Source organism: Lissotriton vulgaris, chromosome 3_1, assembly GCF_964263255.1.
Source record: "Lissotriton vulgaris chromosome 3_1, aLisVul1.2, whole genome shotgun sequence".
Classification (NCBI taxonomy): Eukaryota; Metazoa; Chordata; class Amphibia; order Caudata; family Salamandridae; genus Lissotriton; species Lissotriton vulgaris.
The window spans coordinates 2,022,079,523-2,022,095,243 of record NC_141689.1 but is presented as its reverse complement, the minus strand read 5'-3'; the positions used below and the strand labels follow the sequence as shown (position 1 = coordinate 2,022,095,243).

Here is a 15,721-nt window from a genome sequence, read left to right as displayed (position 1 = left end):
TATAAAACAGTTTTGTCCTCTCTGGTGCAGTTTCCTGGCAGGAGGTGGAGACAGCATTTTCCTGGCAGACCAGGCCCATTCAGGTGTGAAAGAAATCTCCTACCTCTCTGAATTTAGCCCAGGTTTATTATGCCCAGCCCTGACTCACCCTAGAATGGCAGGACACACTTCATCCCCCCCTCAAGTGGCTGTCTGAAGAGAATGCACATCCCAGCCCCTGTCACTCCAAAGCCAGACAATCAATACACAACCCCAGCAGAGGCACACTGGATGGTTTGGCAAGAAAATACCTACTTTCTAAAAGTGGTATTTTCAATCAGAATGTAAAAATCATTCTCACTAAGAGATGCATTTTAACATGCTGAGTTCAGGCACATCAAACTTTATTTTCCATGTTCCCATGGGTAGTTATGCTTATAAGATGTTATAAGCAAACTACCCATTCTATCCTATGGGGACAGATAGCCTTTCAATAGTGAACAACGAACTGGAGAGTATTTCACTATTAGGACATGCCACATACATCAGGGCATGTCCTACCTTTCACATACACTGCACCCTGCCCACACGGGTACCTTGGGCCTACCTTAGGGTAACTAACATGTAAGAAAAGGGAAGGGTAGGGCCTGGCAAGAGGTGCACTTGCCAAGTCGACATGGCAGTACCGGACTGCACACAGGCTCTGTAATGGCAGTCCTGAGTTACATTTACAGGCTGCTTATGTGGGTGGCACAATCATTGCTGCATGCCCACTAGTAGCATTTGATTAACAGGCACTGGGCACACTCCGTGCACTGTACTAGGGACTGACTAGTAAATCAAATAAGACAATCATGAGATCAACAATCCATAACAATAATTTACAAAGGGAGCACTTGCACTTTGGCACTGAACAGCAGTGGCAAAATGGCCAAAGCATCTAGACCAGCAAACTGAAGTGCAACACACAGCAAAAACACAGGAGGCAAAGGCAAAAATACAGGGGAAACGCATGCCAATGATGCCAGGTCAAACATGGGTCCTCACCTTTAGCTGGGGTCTCTAATGAGGGGCCATAAGTGCATAAATTCAATGGAGTGATTGTTTTGTACACAATATTGAGGACATCATATTTCTGTCAAAAGATACTTTTGTTCCAATTTCTATTAATTCTGATACTATACCTCGAGGACTGCTCCTTTTCTTCTGTAGTCAGGCAACTGTCCACCTAAGTAGGGTAGAAATGTACATTTGTGCATTGTTACCTATTTATTTTCCTCCAACTGGATAGGTTTCCCTACAGAGGAGCTCTTCCACTCCACCCTTATTCATTTTGGGGATGTTCTTTCCTAATCCCATCCTGGAAAGATAGTTACTGCGGGCATTATTGGGAGTAACTTTGTAAATATTCCTAGGGTTGAAATGGACAATGCCACCAAACTTGGATGGAAGTTGTGGCATTTTTCATACATTTTTCATGTTTACCCGCCTCCACTTCCCAAATAATTATATTTTCCCATCTGTAACACTAAACCTACGGTGAAGGAAAATGGGACAGCTTTTTAGATTTTTTGCCAAACACTGTAAAATTCTGCTTTTTCGGATTCTGTGACTAGGAGTCTGAAACTTATAAGTGGGCCATTTATGCTCACCTAAGCACATCAAACTCTTATTTGTTTAGATATCGTTCGGAAGCATCCTTGTTCTACTGAGCTTTTTCACATGAGGAGAACTGTTGCCTTCTTCATATTGTCAGAAACGTTTAATGTTTATTCCATGACAATGATTTGAGTCGCTGAAGCGTTGTTTTCGATCACTTACTTGTCTATTCATCCGGTGGGTGATCGGCGAAGAGGAACACTTGATATCTGCAAGAAAAGAATGAAAGCAAGGGATGAAAAGGAGCAGGGGAGGGCACCACTGACTATGTCTGTTAAAAGAAACATGACTCTGTAGTGTCTGTTAGATGAGGCAAAGCCTGCTACAGGTCCTGCCCTCAGCAGTGAAACTACTAAACAATCACAGACATAACGGGCACACCCCTGCCTCTTCTGACAGCATGAGCAAATGCGAGATAAAGATTGTTTCATTCCTATACGCATCCCCATGGAAACAACTGTTTAAATCCAACAAAAACTCAGTAATAAGCGATATCTTCAACTAAATGACTCCTAGAAACCGCTCTTAGGAGCCACCAAACCATGCAGTGCGCCCTCTTAAAACTAATGAACTGGCGGTCTCCTACACAAACGTTTTTGGAATCGTAAATTAGAATTATGACTGCAAAAAACGGTTTTTAAGTCACAAATCCCAAATGCTAATTAATTCCGAATATCATTCAAGCGGCCAATGCACGCATGCAGCTTTATGGATGCTGACAAAGACAGTAAGAAGTGAACCTTTTATCATAAAGCCAAATAGCATGCATTGCACACGTGAATGGAAGATTTTGCACTGGTGACTGGAAGATTTTGCACTGGTGACTAAGACGTTTTGCACCAAGCTTTTCAATGATTTTGAAGATATATATATCGTCAAGGTACACATATCTAGAGCTATATATAGTAAACTTTTGCTGACCTATAGAAACTTACCTTAACAATATTTTTGTCCTCGATGCTTTTGACATGAAACTTAGTCCACCCAATATTTTTTCCTTCATATTTTGTCTAAATACCTTTCCGGTGTCCAGCCAATGTGAAATGTCACTTTCACTAGTTAGTCAAAGTGTCTTTCTTATATTGATCGACAAGGGCGGGCAAAAGTGATTCGACACTGGTCGATCAGTAGACACCAGTGCAGAATTCCCCAATCACCTGTGCAGAATGGATTAATCACTCACAGTTGTAGCGCGCATACTGCTTGAGTTTATGACTGAGAAGACAATTTAAAGATAATGTAAGTACAACCACAAGGAAAGCCAAATGAAGCAGCCAAGTGTGTTCGCCAGTGGTTGCTGACCCAGGACCAAGCCAGGGGCCAATGCCTCTTTCCCTCTGCAGAGCTGCCTTGAGACAGCCCTAAAACTCAGTGCACAACACACGCGTTTGATCAGGGAGTACCTCGAGCATGACCCATACTCTGGGAACACATTAGGAGGTTCGACTGTGAGAAAACACGGCCTGCTGAAATTGCGTGCACTTGGAGATGCTGTTCTGCTTCCTCAAACGATGAGTGATCCTCTTAGCTCTGCTGGGATGCTCTTCTCTCTGCCCGGCTGCTCCCTTCCTTCTGGTTCTGCATTGAGATGTAAGAGATGTAATAAGTGCGCTTAATTACAATGGAGGAAGCTTGACTGCGTTTGGTGGCTTGGCAGCTGACAGGGCCAGATGCATGAGGACCACAGTTAACCCACAGTCTAATTGTCGACATGTTCTACTAATTAGGGCGAATTAGGAGAGGGGATAATGTCTGGTGTGACTAAATATCACAGTTTCAACCATGCAGATTGTGTTGCACCAAAGAGTGTTTCTTGCTATTTTCATCAACACAAAGCTACCAGTGTTGACCTTGTACAATGTGCCCTCCTCCAAGATGACAAAAGGAGAGGCACTGCACAGATTTTTCACAGCCGATGTGAAGCTCGGAAGCCGTGCTATGTTTTGTGCGCTTTCAGACGCCCTGGAGTGTCGTGTGGCGTAATCACATGCCTTGGTGTGTTACAAACTACATGGACACCTATACGGAGTGATGTAGTGAAACGTGAGGGCGAACATGAACCCACAAAACCTTTTGTGGACAATGACCATGGTGAGTGTCGGGTGTAAACAGTAGTGTATAACAGCGCTCTAGAAGATCAGCCTTTCCTTGGGACATGTTCTCATGGACACTACATTCATTCAAAAAACAATTACATGGGAAACATCATCAAACAAGCATTGGCAATGCCAAAATGTTGAATTTATAAATGAAATAGCCTCTTCATCATTGAAGGGTTTAGGCATTCAATGAGTCATTATCCACACACTCTGTCACTCATTGTTGCATGCATGCATCCCTACCAGCCACTTACTCATTCTTGCATTCACCCACTTGTACAACCATGATAAAACAATGTCAAAAATAGCAACGGCGAACCCCAAGTTCCGCACCTCACGCTAGTTCCAATAAGTAAAGTTCCTGCCCAATCAACACAGTATTTCCAATCGCGTATGGAGACTCCAATCTCAATTGCTATCTCTTCGCTCAATCGTGACAGTACTTGAAAAAAAAACCTTTTCTCAAAGCAGAACGGCCATTGCAGACTAATCAAACGATGGGAATGCTGTCATGGCGCCTCCTGCTGGCTGCCGCCCTACGTGGTTGTCCAGGGGCCTTGGTTTAGAGCGTTAGGAGAGTGCCTGCTCGCTTTGGCCGCTGTTCTAGATTAATTATCCGGGTCGTTTCTGAGCGCACGACAAACATTCATAATATGATATACAGTCAAAGAGGGCAAACATGACGAGTCATCCCAGAATGTGAAGAACATTGTATTCAGAATGTCTGCATTCCACAGCGAAAGGGCAAACAATAAAAATCAGGAAGGTAAACATTCCAATGGGAAGCGCTGCATTCCTAATTAAGAGAACTTGTCGAGCAGGTTGGTTGCGCATTTATGTATTGGATAAAAACAGTTTCACCTTTAAGAAAGACGTCAGCTCAAGAGCAGAGCTTTAACCCAGCAGGCACTGCCCTGTCAGTACTGAGTGCACTTCTTAGGGGAGAGTTCCTGCAGTTAGAGAACAGCCCTGGCACACCATTGAAGGATGCAGGTAGGTACTGCGACCCAGTGAGAACCTTTGCTTCTGTGTCCCCGAGTCACAACTTGGTCGGTTGCCATGGATACGGATCAGTCAGTACTATGTTACTTCCACAAGTCTGTTACTGTATCAGTTATCTCTCAGCTTCTACTCAAAATGGCGCCCTTCCTCTAGCTGTCTGCAAGGAGCACAGTTGACAGTATACATCAATGTTTTAAAAAAACCTTTTTTATTATGTAATAGATTTTTTTTATTAGCGTGTTTCAATCAGGATTTCGCAGCTAAGGGTGTAAGGGGCTGGGAAGGACAATGGAGGGCTCCTCCAAGATGAACAGGAAAACCAGCTGTGCTTCTGCAAGCTCCCCTAGCTCTGAGTGGCACTGCGCTTTCTTTCTTTAATTCTGGGTCTCCTAACCCACTGTATCACAAGCCTGTGGCTGGCAAAGCCAAGTAGGTAGTTGTTGGCAATTGGGTTAGACACAAGTGCATGCTTTACCCACTGGGGCGGCCCTTCTAGGCCTGCTGTGTGTATACAAGCTCTTAATGTTGGAAGCTGTGATGCCCACGCCATTCTCTTCACCTTTCTTCTTATTTTACATGCAGACAGTTGACCGGCCCAAGGACTGGTACAAGACGATGTTCAAGCAGATCCACATGGTCCACAAGGCTGGTGAGTGTTCCTTTTCTCTATGGTACTGCTCTGTAGTTTGTTATTAACATCCTTAATGTGATGATTTTACCTGGATCAGTGCACAAGGCCTAGGACCGGTCCGGTCCAACAAGAGGGTAATAAGGCCCTGGCTGCTTTACGCAGCAAAACCTTTGACAGGGCTGAAAAATGTGAAAAAGCAAATTCCTTCTTTCAGTGCAGGTTCCCCAAAAGAATCAAGCAGTAAACCTAGTTTTACGGTCTTACTTTCAAACAGGCTGCAAGTAAACGAAAGGTGTAGCGACGTAGTCCAGTGGAGAAGTGTGGCTTAGTGGTTAGAGGCGGCAGACCCGGATGCTGGGATCGACCGTGGACCAGGGTTCGGTTCCCCGCCTCAGCGGGTCTCGGGCTCAAAAATTCCACGGCCTCGACAATTCTCGCTCCGGTGCCTACTCGACTCACGGGGTCTCACTCTGCAACTCTGGGCAATAGCTTGCTTAATCTCCACAACAGCCCCTTGCGGCGGGATGCCTGGCTTTCACCCTGTGGACACCCTGCCGGGGCCTCTCACATGGGAATACCAGGACGGGTTCCCTAAGCAAGCGCCAGGATGCCCTTTGGGTGACAGGTTGCGCTATATAAGTACACCTACATTTACATTTACATTTACAATACTACCAAGGCAACGGATGAAGGATTACACTCCCTCAAATGCAAAAGCTGATTTAGATGCAATATTGACTGGTCTTGTTGGCACATCAGACTTCGTAGGACAGGAGCCAAGTGACTCATCGCAAGCGTGCGCTTCCTGCATGGGCAACACACAGCTCTGATATAAATATGTTATGCGAAAGGCTGGGTAATGGAGATTGGGTGAGAGCTAACAATTTTACTGAGATCCCTTTAAATTTGAAGGTAATTTATACAGGGAAAGATCAATATGTATGGCAAAGGCCCAAGTCATTAACTGCAGGTAATGTGGGCAGAAACAGCATATAAAAGGCAACGGTTTTTAGGGTTGAGAGCAGAGGGAGCATATATTAGATACATATAATTCCGATTTGTCCCTGATTGTAAAAATGTAACCAATTAGTAATAAACCCCAAAGAGGAGTGACTGAATGCTCCTGTGCCCATGAGCATTATCATCTTGACTGGCAAGGCATTGGTCTTCCTTCCCTAGCTTCATGGCCCTGAAGATATCCTGTGGCATATGTTCATGTGAAACGTGTGGTAAGTACAAAAATACTTCAATGGTGAGAGTTTGTAATAAGAAATACCTTGTTTATTAGGTGAAGTTCATCCGAGTAGAAACTTGTGGCTCTCCCTCTGGCTGGTCGATCAGTAACTACCAAAGAGTGGAACTATTCCAGCCTGATAGGAATGTGGAACGCACTAGGCACAGTGCTCCACACTCCATAATTAACATAGAAGATTACAACTAAATGTCTACACCGCATATGATTACATTCATTGGTGTGTTTCTACTGTGCCTCAGACTAAAAAAGTATGTTGTGTGTTTCTTTTGCTCAGTAGTTGCCAAGAGAAAAACAATGCAGCAGCCATCACACTCTTTATATGGTCTGATTATAATATCAAATCATTGTTTTCTGATTGTAGGCAGACATGACACTTTTAGTTGGGCTGTTCCGTTGAAGAAGCGAAAAATGTACCCAATGGCCTTAGTCAATGGGAAAGTAACATGCAGTGGCATTTAAATCTACCTAGTAGCACCTGATAGTACTTATGCAGAAGTCTCTTTGCACTCACACTTACGTCAAAGATCTCTATGTAATTGATTATATTAGGATTGAGATAAGTAATTTATACCTCAGGTATCATTGACATTATCTGTCAGGTTAACATCAGTGTTAGACCTGGCACCAGTGACATGGGTCTCCCTTCCATTTTTGCTGTTGCCTCATGTATTTTTGCTGGTGTTAGATGCTTTGGGCACTGGGCCACTGCTATTCAGTGCCACAGTGCAAGTGGTTCCTATTGTAAATTGATGTATGGATTAGTGATTCCATGTTGGCTATTTTGGTTTACTTGTCAGACCCTAGTCTAGTGCACTGAGTGTGCCAGGCTGTGTAATTCAAATGCTGCTGGTGGACCTGCAGCACTGGTTGTGCCATCCACAGAAGCAGCCTTGTAAAATGTGTCTATGGTCTGCCATTGCAGAGCCTGCGTGCAGTCTGGTACTGTCATGCTGACTGGGCAAGTGCACCCACTTGTCAGTTCCTAAACTTTCCCTTTTCTTCATATCAGTCACCCCTATAGTAGACCCAAGGGCAGGATGCATTGTAAGTATAAGGTAGGACAAGCCCTGAAGTGTGTGTGGCATGTCCTAATAGTGAATTACAGCCATTCTCGTTTTTCACTATTGCAAGGCTACCTGTTCTCCATAGGCCAGAATGGGCTGTTAGAATTGTTACATTTTATAATCCTAACAGGCTCAGAGAACATGGAATCTACCATCTTAAAGTAATCATAGCTTGTATTTTTGTCGTGTATGGTCTTGTGGTAACTCTATATACAGTCTACTTATTTTTTATATAAAACCTGTGTGGTGTCCCTTTGTAGTGTTGTCACTGGGTTACTGTATGTGGTCACAACGGCTTAACTTACAACGCCTCTGAAATACGTCTTGACTGCTCGCACCACACAACCTAGAGGGTGAGCAGGGGTTATTTTAGGTGTGTAATCCCCTTTCCCTGACTAGAGGAGAGGGTCCCTATTTGTCACAAGTACCTACCTGTGCCAACCAGAGACCCCAAAATCTAACAATCAGTGTCTACTGATCACTCAAAAGTGTTTCTAGGATCCACGATGCACGCTATATCAATGCAAGTATCATCAATGTCTCATTCCTCAAGGAGACAGCCAGTGATCCAGGAAGCCTCGCATATCTCGGGCTATGGGATATGATACACTTAGTCTTTCTAAGGGTAGACGCAGAAAGTGACCTGCCGTAGCAATACTCAGATTGTCAAACGGCGGTTAATCGATGAAAGACACCCTATAGCAGCCATTGTGGCAGGCTTGTAGCAGGAATGGGTATTCAAAGGATATGATTGATCAACACAGAGATTTTGATACCCCCATGACAAGGCACTGACACTGGCTGAGATATGATCAAACACTGTTAACTCAACCCAAGAGACAAATGTTTATGTTAGAATTTTTGTAGTTGCACCACACATGCATTTTCATAAGGGTTGACGAGAACTACTAATGTAATGCTGTCTAGTAACGCTGAATACTTTAGTCATAATTACAATAAATGCTACCAAAGATATGTTCAATGCTAGTCGATTGGGGGTCTTTATCTAGAGTAACAGACGTCACAAAGCTGTTCAACAAGGACTATTGAATGACCCCCCACCCCACTCCCTTTTCCTTTTCAAACGTCTGAATAGCTAGTGTGTTTTTCTCTGTTATGCAGGGATGAATATCCATGTCTGTTTGTACCAGATGTCCCATCCTGCTGTCTTTTCAATTGTTCCTGAAACCTTTGTTACATTTTTGGGTAATTTCTTTGGCCCCTAATCTCAGTGGTATATCAAACACAAGTGCCAACACTCCTAAATAGAGCCCTTAAGTGCTGGGGTAAGGACCCCCCATCTTGTGTGAGTGCTGGGAAGTCGCAGCCAATTTTTGGGTACAGCCTGCCTGTTGCCCAGGCACTGACCCTTCATATAAAGTCCTGTAGACCTGTACCCTGTACCCTGCACCTTCATCCTTAGCATGTGGATGTATTTTGAACATGGGTTGAAGTGTGCCCTGTTGAACAGGGTGGTGTGTGTGACACGGTCTTTGAAATTATTATGAAAGCAGGTAGTTTATGTGCTGAGGAAGACCTCCTATCCTCTGGGCAACTAGCCATGACACCTTTCAGGCTCAGGGAGAACACTGTGGATAATTCTGCCATATGTTGATCGCCTAGTCTGAATGAATACTTTATTGTATGATTACCTAAAATCATTTACAAAAGCAATGCATATTATGATCATGGCTAAAACAGTAAATTGATAAAAGAAAAGCATTTACAAGCATTGAAAGTGCAGAGGGATTTAAAAGAGAAGAAAAAAAAAGCATAGACATATACATCGGGTTGGACAGTCAGTGCCCTAGTGTCAGTTCATCTTAACTTATCAGGCTTGGTACCAAATCACTGATGGCCCAAAGATGCTTTATTTATTGTTTGCTCAACGAGAGTGGCAACGTTCTTGACCATTGGAATTAGCAACGGGTCACTATTGATGCTATAGATGCTCATCGACGGTTGGCATGTGGATTGTTATCATGCTGTTATTTTTTATACTTTGCGTTTGACATAAGATCTTTCCAGCAGTGGCAAAAAACTTCCCGTCACGTGCCAGCTCCATTGGTACTGTTGTGGTATATATGTTCGTTAAGGCCTCCTTGCATGTTCTTACTTTATTTAGATTGAACATTGCCCTTAAGTATTTGCACCTTGGACTTACCAACGCTGGACAACAGCAGATGACATGCTCTGCTGATTCTGTGTGGTATTGACACAGTTGACATCCTCTATTTCTAGTTGGTATGGTTGACCAATGTGCCCTATAGTCCTTTATTGGCAGAGTTAGTTGCCTGGTCTTCAAGACATTTTGAAGAGCATGGATGTATGACATCACAACGCATGCTTTTACATCGCATGCTTTTACATCGCAAGTTTTACAACGCATGCCTTTACAACGCATAGTGTTGAGGGGTGCTGGATAGTGAATAGTTTAATTTACTATTCCAACTCCAGTCCCCGTGGATAGTAGGGAAGGTGTTGGATAGTAAATTAAATCTATTCCCTATCCTAGAGCGCCCCCCAGCACAATGCATTGTAATGGTTTGCGTTGTAGAAGTTGCGATGTAAAAGCACTGCGTGGTAAAAGATGCGTTGTAAAGGATGTTTGCCGAAGAGCAGATCTACCCAGGCCGGCTTTCAGGTATGGTTGGCACGGTGTCGCTTCATGTGAGTTTGCAAGGCCCTCTGCGCCACGGATAACTCTGATCGTATCTATGTCCTGGTGCCTTGAGATGATCTTTTTTCACAGGTTTTTTAGGCTAACTGTTGACAGATTTAATATCGTATGATCAGCTGTCAGGCATAGTGTTTTATTAGCTGAAGCAAGGTACCTAGCCCATCGACTGGTTTGATCCGTGAATAGTATTTGGAGTGCTTCCCTTAGGGTACCCCGGCTAGCCTTGTTCACACAGTGGTACAGCTTCAGTATGTCTTTTTTACATGCTATGTCATTGATGTTAAATTAAACTCAAGTCTGATCAGTGTACGCCTTGTCGAGAATGGTAGCCTAATCATTTTCCTAAAAGCCATGATATGTAGGTGCTCCAATTTATCGGACAATACGCCCGGGAATGCCAGATGGCCATAGCTGATTGTTGAAAATAGCTTGGCTTGTATTACTCTTCGGATACCCTCAGTTGAATGGCTCACAAGCTTCTGGTGTATTTTGAATAGGGCATGTGTGACCTTAGCAGATTTTGTCTCCAATGATTTGGCCTGGGATGTTGTTCTGCCGGTATCTAAGAATTGTACACCCAAATAGGTATACTTATTTGCAGTTGCAATTCTTAGTGGTCCGATGTTCCAGCCCAGCAGGGATATTTTTAGTTTATGTCCAAAGACCAATACCTTGGTTTTATTTGCATTAGTTTGGAGATTATTTTCTGAGTTGTATAAATGAAGAGTCTCCAATGCCCTTTTCATGCCTACTCTGTTTTGGTCCAGGATGGCAAGGTCGTCCGCATATTGCATAATAGATATTCTAAGGGGACCCAATTTAGGTGGAAAAATATTAGTTTTTGAGAGTGCAGCTCCCAGGTCCGCGGTGTATAGGTTAAACAGCGTTGGCGTAATCACACAGCCCTGTTTTAACCCTTTGTTCGTATAGATCTTGGCAGTTGGGTGTGACTGTGTTAGCTTAGTGGGGACCCATGTACCAGTATGGAGGGACATAATGGCTGCCAGAAGTTACCTTGGTATCCCCACTGATTGATCGCCTAGTCATTCTCCCTGCTGTCCTGTCTAGGGTAATATACAAGCCTTTACACTCATTCAGATTAAACTGAGGAGAGTCTGTCAAATCTACACAGCAATAACAACAACAAAACTCCTTATGAGAAATTGTTCTTCTGTCCAGCTTGGTGTTTAAAATTCATCACTTTGACCCTTGATAACATTTGACACTCTAAGACAGCAGAATGAATACCTTCTTCTATAGCGCATGGCTACTCTTAAGCATCCCAGCGCTGTAAGACAAAGGAGAATAAAGGACTTCAAACCTGAATAGCAGATTCTCAAACATTTGAGCAAAGCCAATTACCTGAATTGTAGTGGGATGCTGCTGAAATGCCACAAATTGGGAATGTGAGCTGGACTGAAGAGCTAAACCATACAGGATCTGTGAGCACCTGTCAGTGCTTCCGGAATCATAGCTACTTTCTGCATATCCTCATTAGGCGTGGACAACATCCTTGGCTGTTGCCTGGAAGTGTTGTGCAAGATGAGACCCCTAACTAGCTCAAGGTTGCCAATGAAGCAAATCAGAATACCTTCCACTTCTGCAAGGACCCCTCACCAGAGAGAAGGGAGAACTAGAGCAACAATGAGAATGCCCAAAGACCCCCAAAGCGGAAAATGTCCTGGTGAGCTTGCTCTTTTGAACCACCAATTAACTTCTATGTCAAATTGGAAGCCCCTTTTTTCACTGTCCCTGATATTGGCAGATTCATCCTAGGTATGACCAAAGTGTCCTCATGCCACATTAGTGCCCTCGACCCTGCTGGTCTTTGCAAATGTGCAGTACTTACCTTTTCTGCACTCTGGGATCCAGATATATTTGATTATGTCTTGTGAAGTAAACACCAGCACTTTCATAGAAAGAACAGTGTTTATTCAGAAGCCCGCATCATATATGGCAGTAATTGCTTTGCCAGAGAATAACTGACCTGCATGCATCCCCTAGTCCACACGTAGAACCCACCTGTGCAAACCACCTATACCTCAAGTAGAATAAAGTCTACTGAACTTACGACTGTTGACCCTAAGTGGCTCACACCAATGGACCAAACAAACTATTCTAAGGTCTAAAATGTCTGTATTCTACCATTTAAGATCCTACTGTGTTCAGTAGCACCATGTATTACCTGAACTGGACCAGTGGCGTAACATAGGCCCGTAGCCCCCACAGTACGGGAGGGCCTCCAAGCTGCAGGGGGACATTACTCTGGCCTGAGAGCTCTTGATTAAGTCCAGAGCGGGGGCCCCTCGACGTATCTTGCAGGGGGGGCCCCCTCAAGTTTCGTTATGCCACTGAACTAGACTGTTAATCAGGGAACAACTATCCTTCCTTAGCTTTATATTGTAGAATACCTTATGAATGATTAACATTTTAGGACTAGAGGCTTGCGACTACCACCATGCTTTTCTATTTTTAAGTCCTATAATTGTAAAGCTTTTTTGTTAGCAATGGGGTCTCTAGTTGGCAGAGGTAAACACCCTGTCCAAGTAGGGACCCACGCTCTAGACAGTGTAAGTGTAGAACACACCAAAGTTTACCTGTGCTCATCCTTTGGTAGCTTGGCCCAGTGAAGGTTTAGATGTGCAACGTATTCAATGTTAAATTAAACTATTACATATTTTTAATTAGAGGTATTTGGCTGCTACAAATATTCCCTTGAGACTACTGCATAATGCGTAACATTGCCCATTTTCCTATTTTTGAGAGTTTAAATCCATGCATTGAGTATATTACACATGTTTAGTATTCGGAAAGCTGTGGGACTTCATTTTTCTATTCCTGTACCATATGTTTATATTACAAATGGCTTTGATATGCATGGAACCTTTACTACACAAATCCTTCCAAAACTAAACTAAGTAGTCCACTCCCCACATTTTCTCTAAACAATTCTGGGTGTTAGTTGTGTGGCCAGGTGATTGTGAGAAGTGAATGAGAATATGTTTAGGCATATTCGAAAAGTTACTACTTCATGAATGATAACATTTGCATTACATTCCTCTGGCCACTTCTGTGACGCACACTGGAGACACCCACCTGTGCAGACTGAGTTTGAATTTTGAGTATGTATTGTGCGCACACACTACATACGTATATCATGCAAATATGCATCACTTTTATGGGAATATTGTTCACTTTTTTTATTCGCAATGTATGTTTGAATGCAAAGTTCACTTCATGCTTGAGATTTGATCCCAGAGTATGTCTGCTCGATTAGCAGCTTCTTTTTTAGTCTCGCCTAAAGACAGCTTTAATGTTTCCATCATGAAAGACCCATTGTGGACAATACAAATTCTTACAGTGGACTTTGGGGCAGCTCATTGCTTACTTTAGTTGGCTTACTTACCACTCTCATTTGTTTGCCTTTATTCAATAGCTTTACTTACTTTCCTTACTCTTGTTGTGTTTGTTCCTCCCCTGAAGTATAGCCTATTTAATATCCTTTTGATTGGTTGACTTATAGCTTATTTAACATCTTTTTGATTGGCTGACTTTTATGCTTCCACTGTTCACATTCAGCCTTCCTTCCTCAAATTCCCTCCAGTTCTGTGGTGCTCTTCCCCTTCCTCAGTTTGTCTGTTACCCCAACCAACATTGTCCAGCTTCTTTTACAATTATGTTTTAACTCCACCACACCGTCCCAAAGCACCTATTGCCGCCACCGCTCAGCTAGGCTTTTGCTTTTTTTTTACCACCACCAAGCTTCTCCATTGCTCCCCCCTTGCTCATCCCTCTTCACCAACGTTTAGATTTCCTCCACCCCCGCCTATTCTGTAGTTGCTCCCCCAACTCTTCTGTTGCATCCTTTTTTTAAATATATTTTTGGGGAACTGCCCAGCAGCTGCAATGTGCTGCATGGTGCTCCTTAAAACGTGCTTTCCCTCACAATTATTTCATTATTTGTTTTGTGTTTACCACTCCACCATTGGCATCTGCCATCTTTGACCGTTTAATAAAAATGGTGACTGCATCATGTCATATGCATGATGATGATGCATGCACACGCGAAGACCTATTGATGTTGTGACTGCTTGATTTTAGCAGCATCTTGTAAGTAATTGGCAATAGATATGGAAAAAGCATGGACAAGTTCCTACTTAATAGAGGCATTGGCAAATTACTGCTCAAAATTACCTACAGATCTCACAGCAGGAAATATTTGGTAAAGTATAATAGTCCAAATCCTCAGCTTGTTAAAGGTGCAGCTCTACACTGAGTCTCAGGAATCGTTTCTATGAACCACTGAGTAGAAATGGACTGTAATTTGACTTTCCTATACATTTTTTACAGATGATGAAACAGATCTCTCCAACACTGCCTATTCATATAATACTGGTAAGAAATATGTACCTTTTTGTTTTTGGCATATTCTTTAGATTTTTTTTGTGAAGTTGATTTGTATACATTATTGGCTTGTGACGCTTTCTGCGGCCACATTATAGTGGTTACAGTTTCAGAAGAACATGGCGTTCTGGTTCTTAGTAGCTGCATTGGCAAAGTTTCACCTGAAACCTCAAGTTCAGCAAGTTCCCGTCTTTGGAATCCAGACTCTGGGGCCTATTCACAAACTGCATTCTGTAGTATGTTTTGTATTACTGCAATAATACTACTTGCAAATTGCAAAATAATATTTAGGAACCTACTTGGGGAGGTCTCTGCTTCCACTTCTACCATGTATTTTTTGTGGAAATCTCCGCCCTGAGTGTTGAGATCACCGCACATGTCTGCCTATGTTTTAGTAGGAAATACGAGCGGGATGGAGGAATAGCTGTAAAATGGGGAATACTTACTGCTAAATGGGAGGAATTTACGGAGAAGGAAGGCAAGAAGGGGTTCAGGGAGGGCTAGGGAGAGGTTGGGGAGGGACATGCACCCACCCTCCAAAGATTAAACCCATTGTTATTCACATTCTGCACTTCTAACATTACTAGAACCAAAAGGGACTCAAAACAGCAGTAAATGATCTCCAGCTCAGATCTGGAGTTAGTCCAGCACCACACATGGCCAACCACTGTAACTGCAACACCATTCCATAGAAATGTATGGAGGGAAGGACTTCAAGAACAACACATGGGAAGTATTGTAAAATGAATTAAATGTTTAAAACATACATTGATTTTTTTTAATAGTTCATTTATTTGTTTTAAACCCTTTTTAATTTACAACTAAATGCAACATTAGATTTTAAAAGAAATATTTAAATTAATTAAACTGTTTGTATACATAACCCTTCATTGTGGACCTTCTCAGGCTTGTCTGAGTGAATCTATTTACTTACAGACAGATTACACT

General features: G+C 42.9%; 1 protein-coding gene across 29 annotated transcripts in view; it reads left to right on the top strand.

Annotated features, from left to right (window-relative positions):
• LOC147728754 (sorbin and SH3 domain-containing protein 2-like) overlaps window positions 1–15,721 on the top strand; it is a 643,768-nt gene that overhangs the window by 394,357 nt on the left and 233,690 nt on the right. For all 29 annotated transcript variants that reach the window (XM_086962533.1, XM_086962510.1, XM_086962511.1 and 26 more), the window contains 2 exons: window positions 5,322–5,388; window positions 14,720–14,764. In XM_086962533.1, the coding sequence (XP_086818659.1) occupies window positions 5,322–5,388; window positions 14,720–14,764 (112 nt within the window). The remainder of the gene's footprint in view (window positions 1–5,321; window positions 5,389–14,719; window positions 14,765–15,721) is intronic.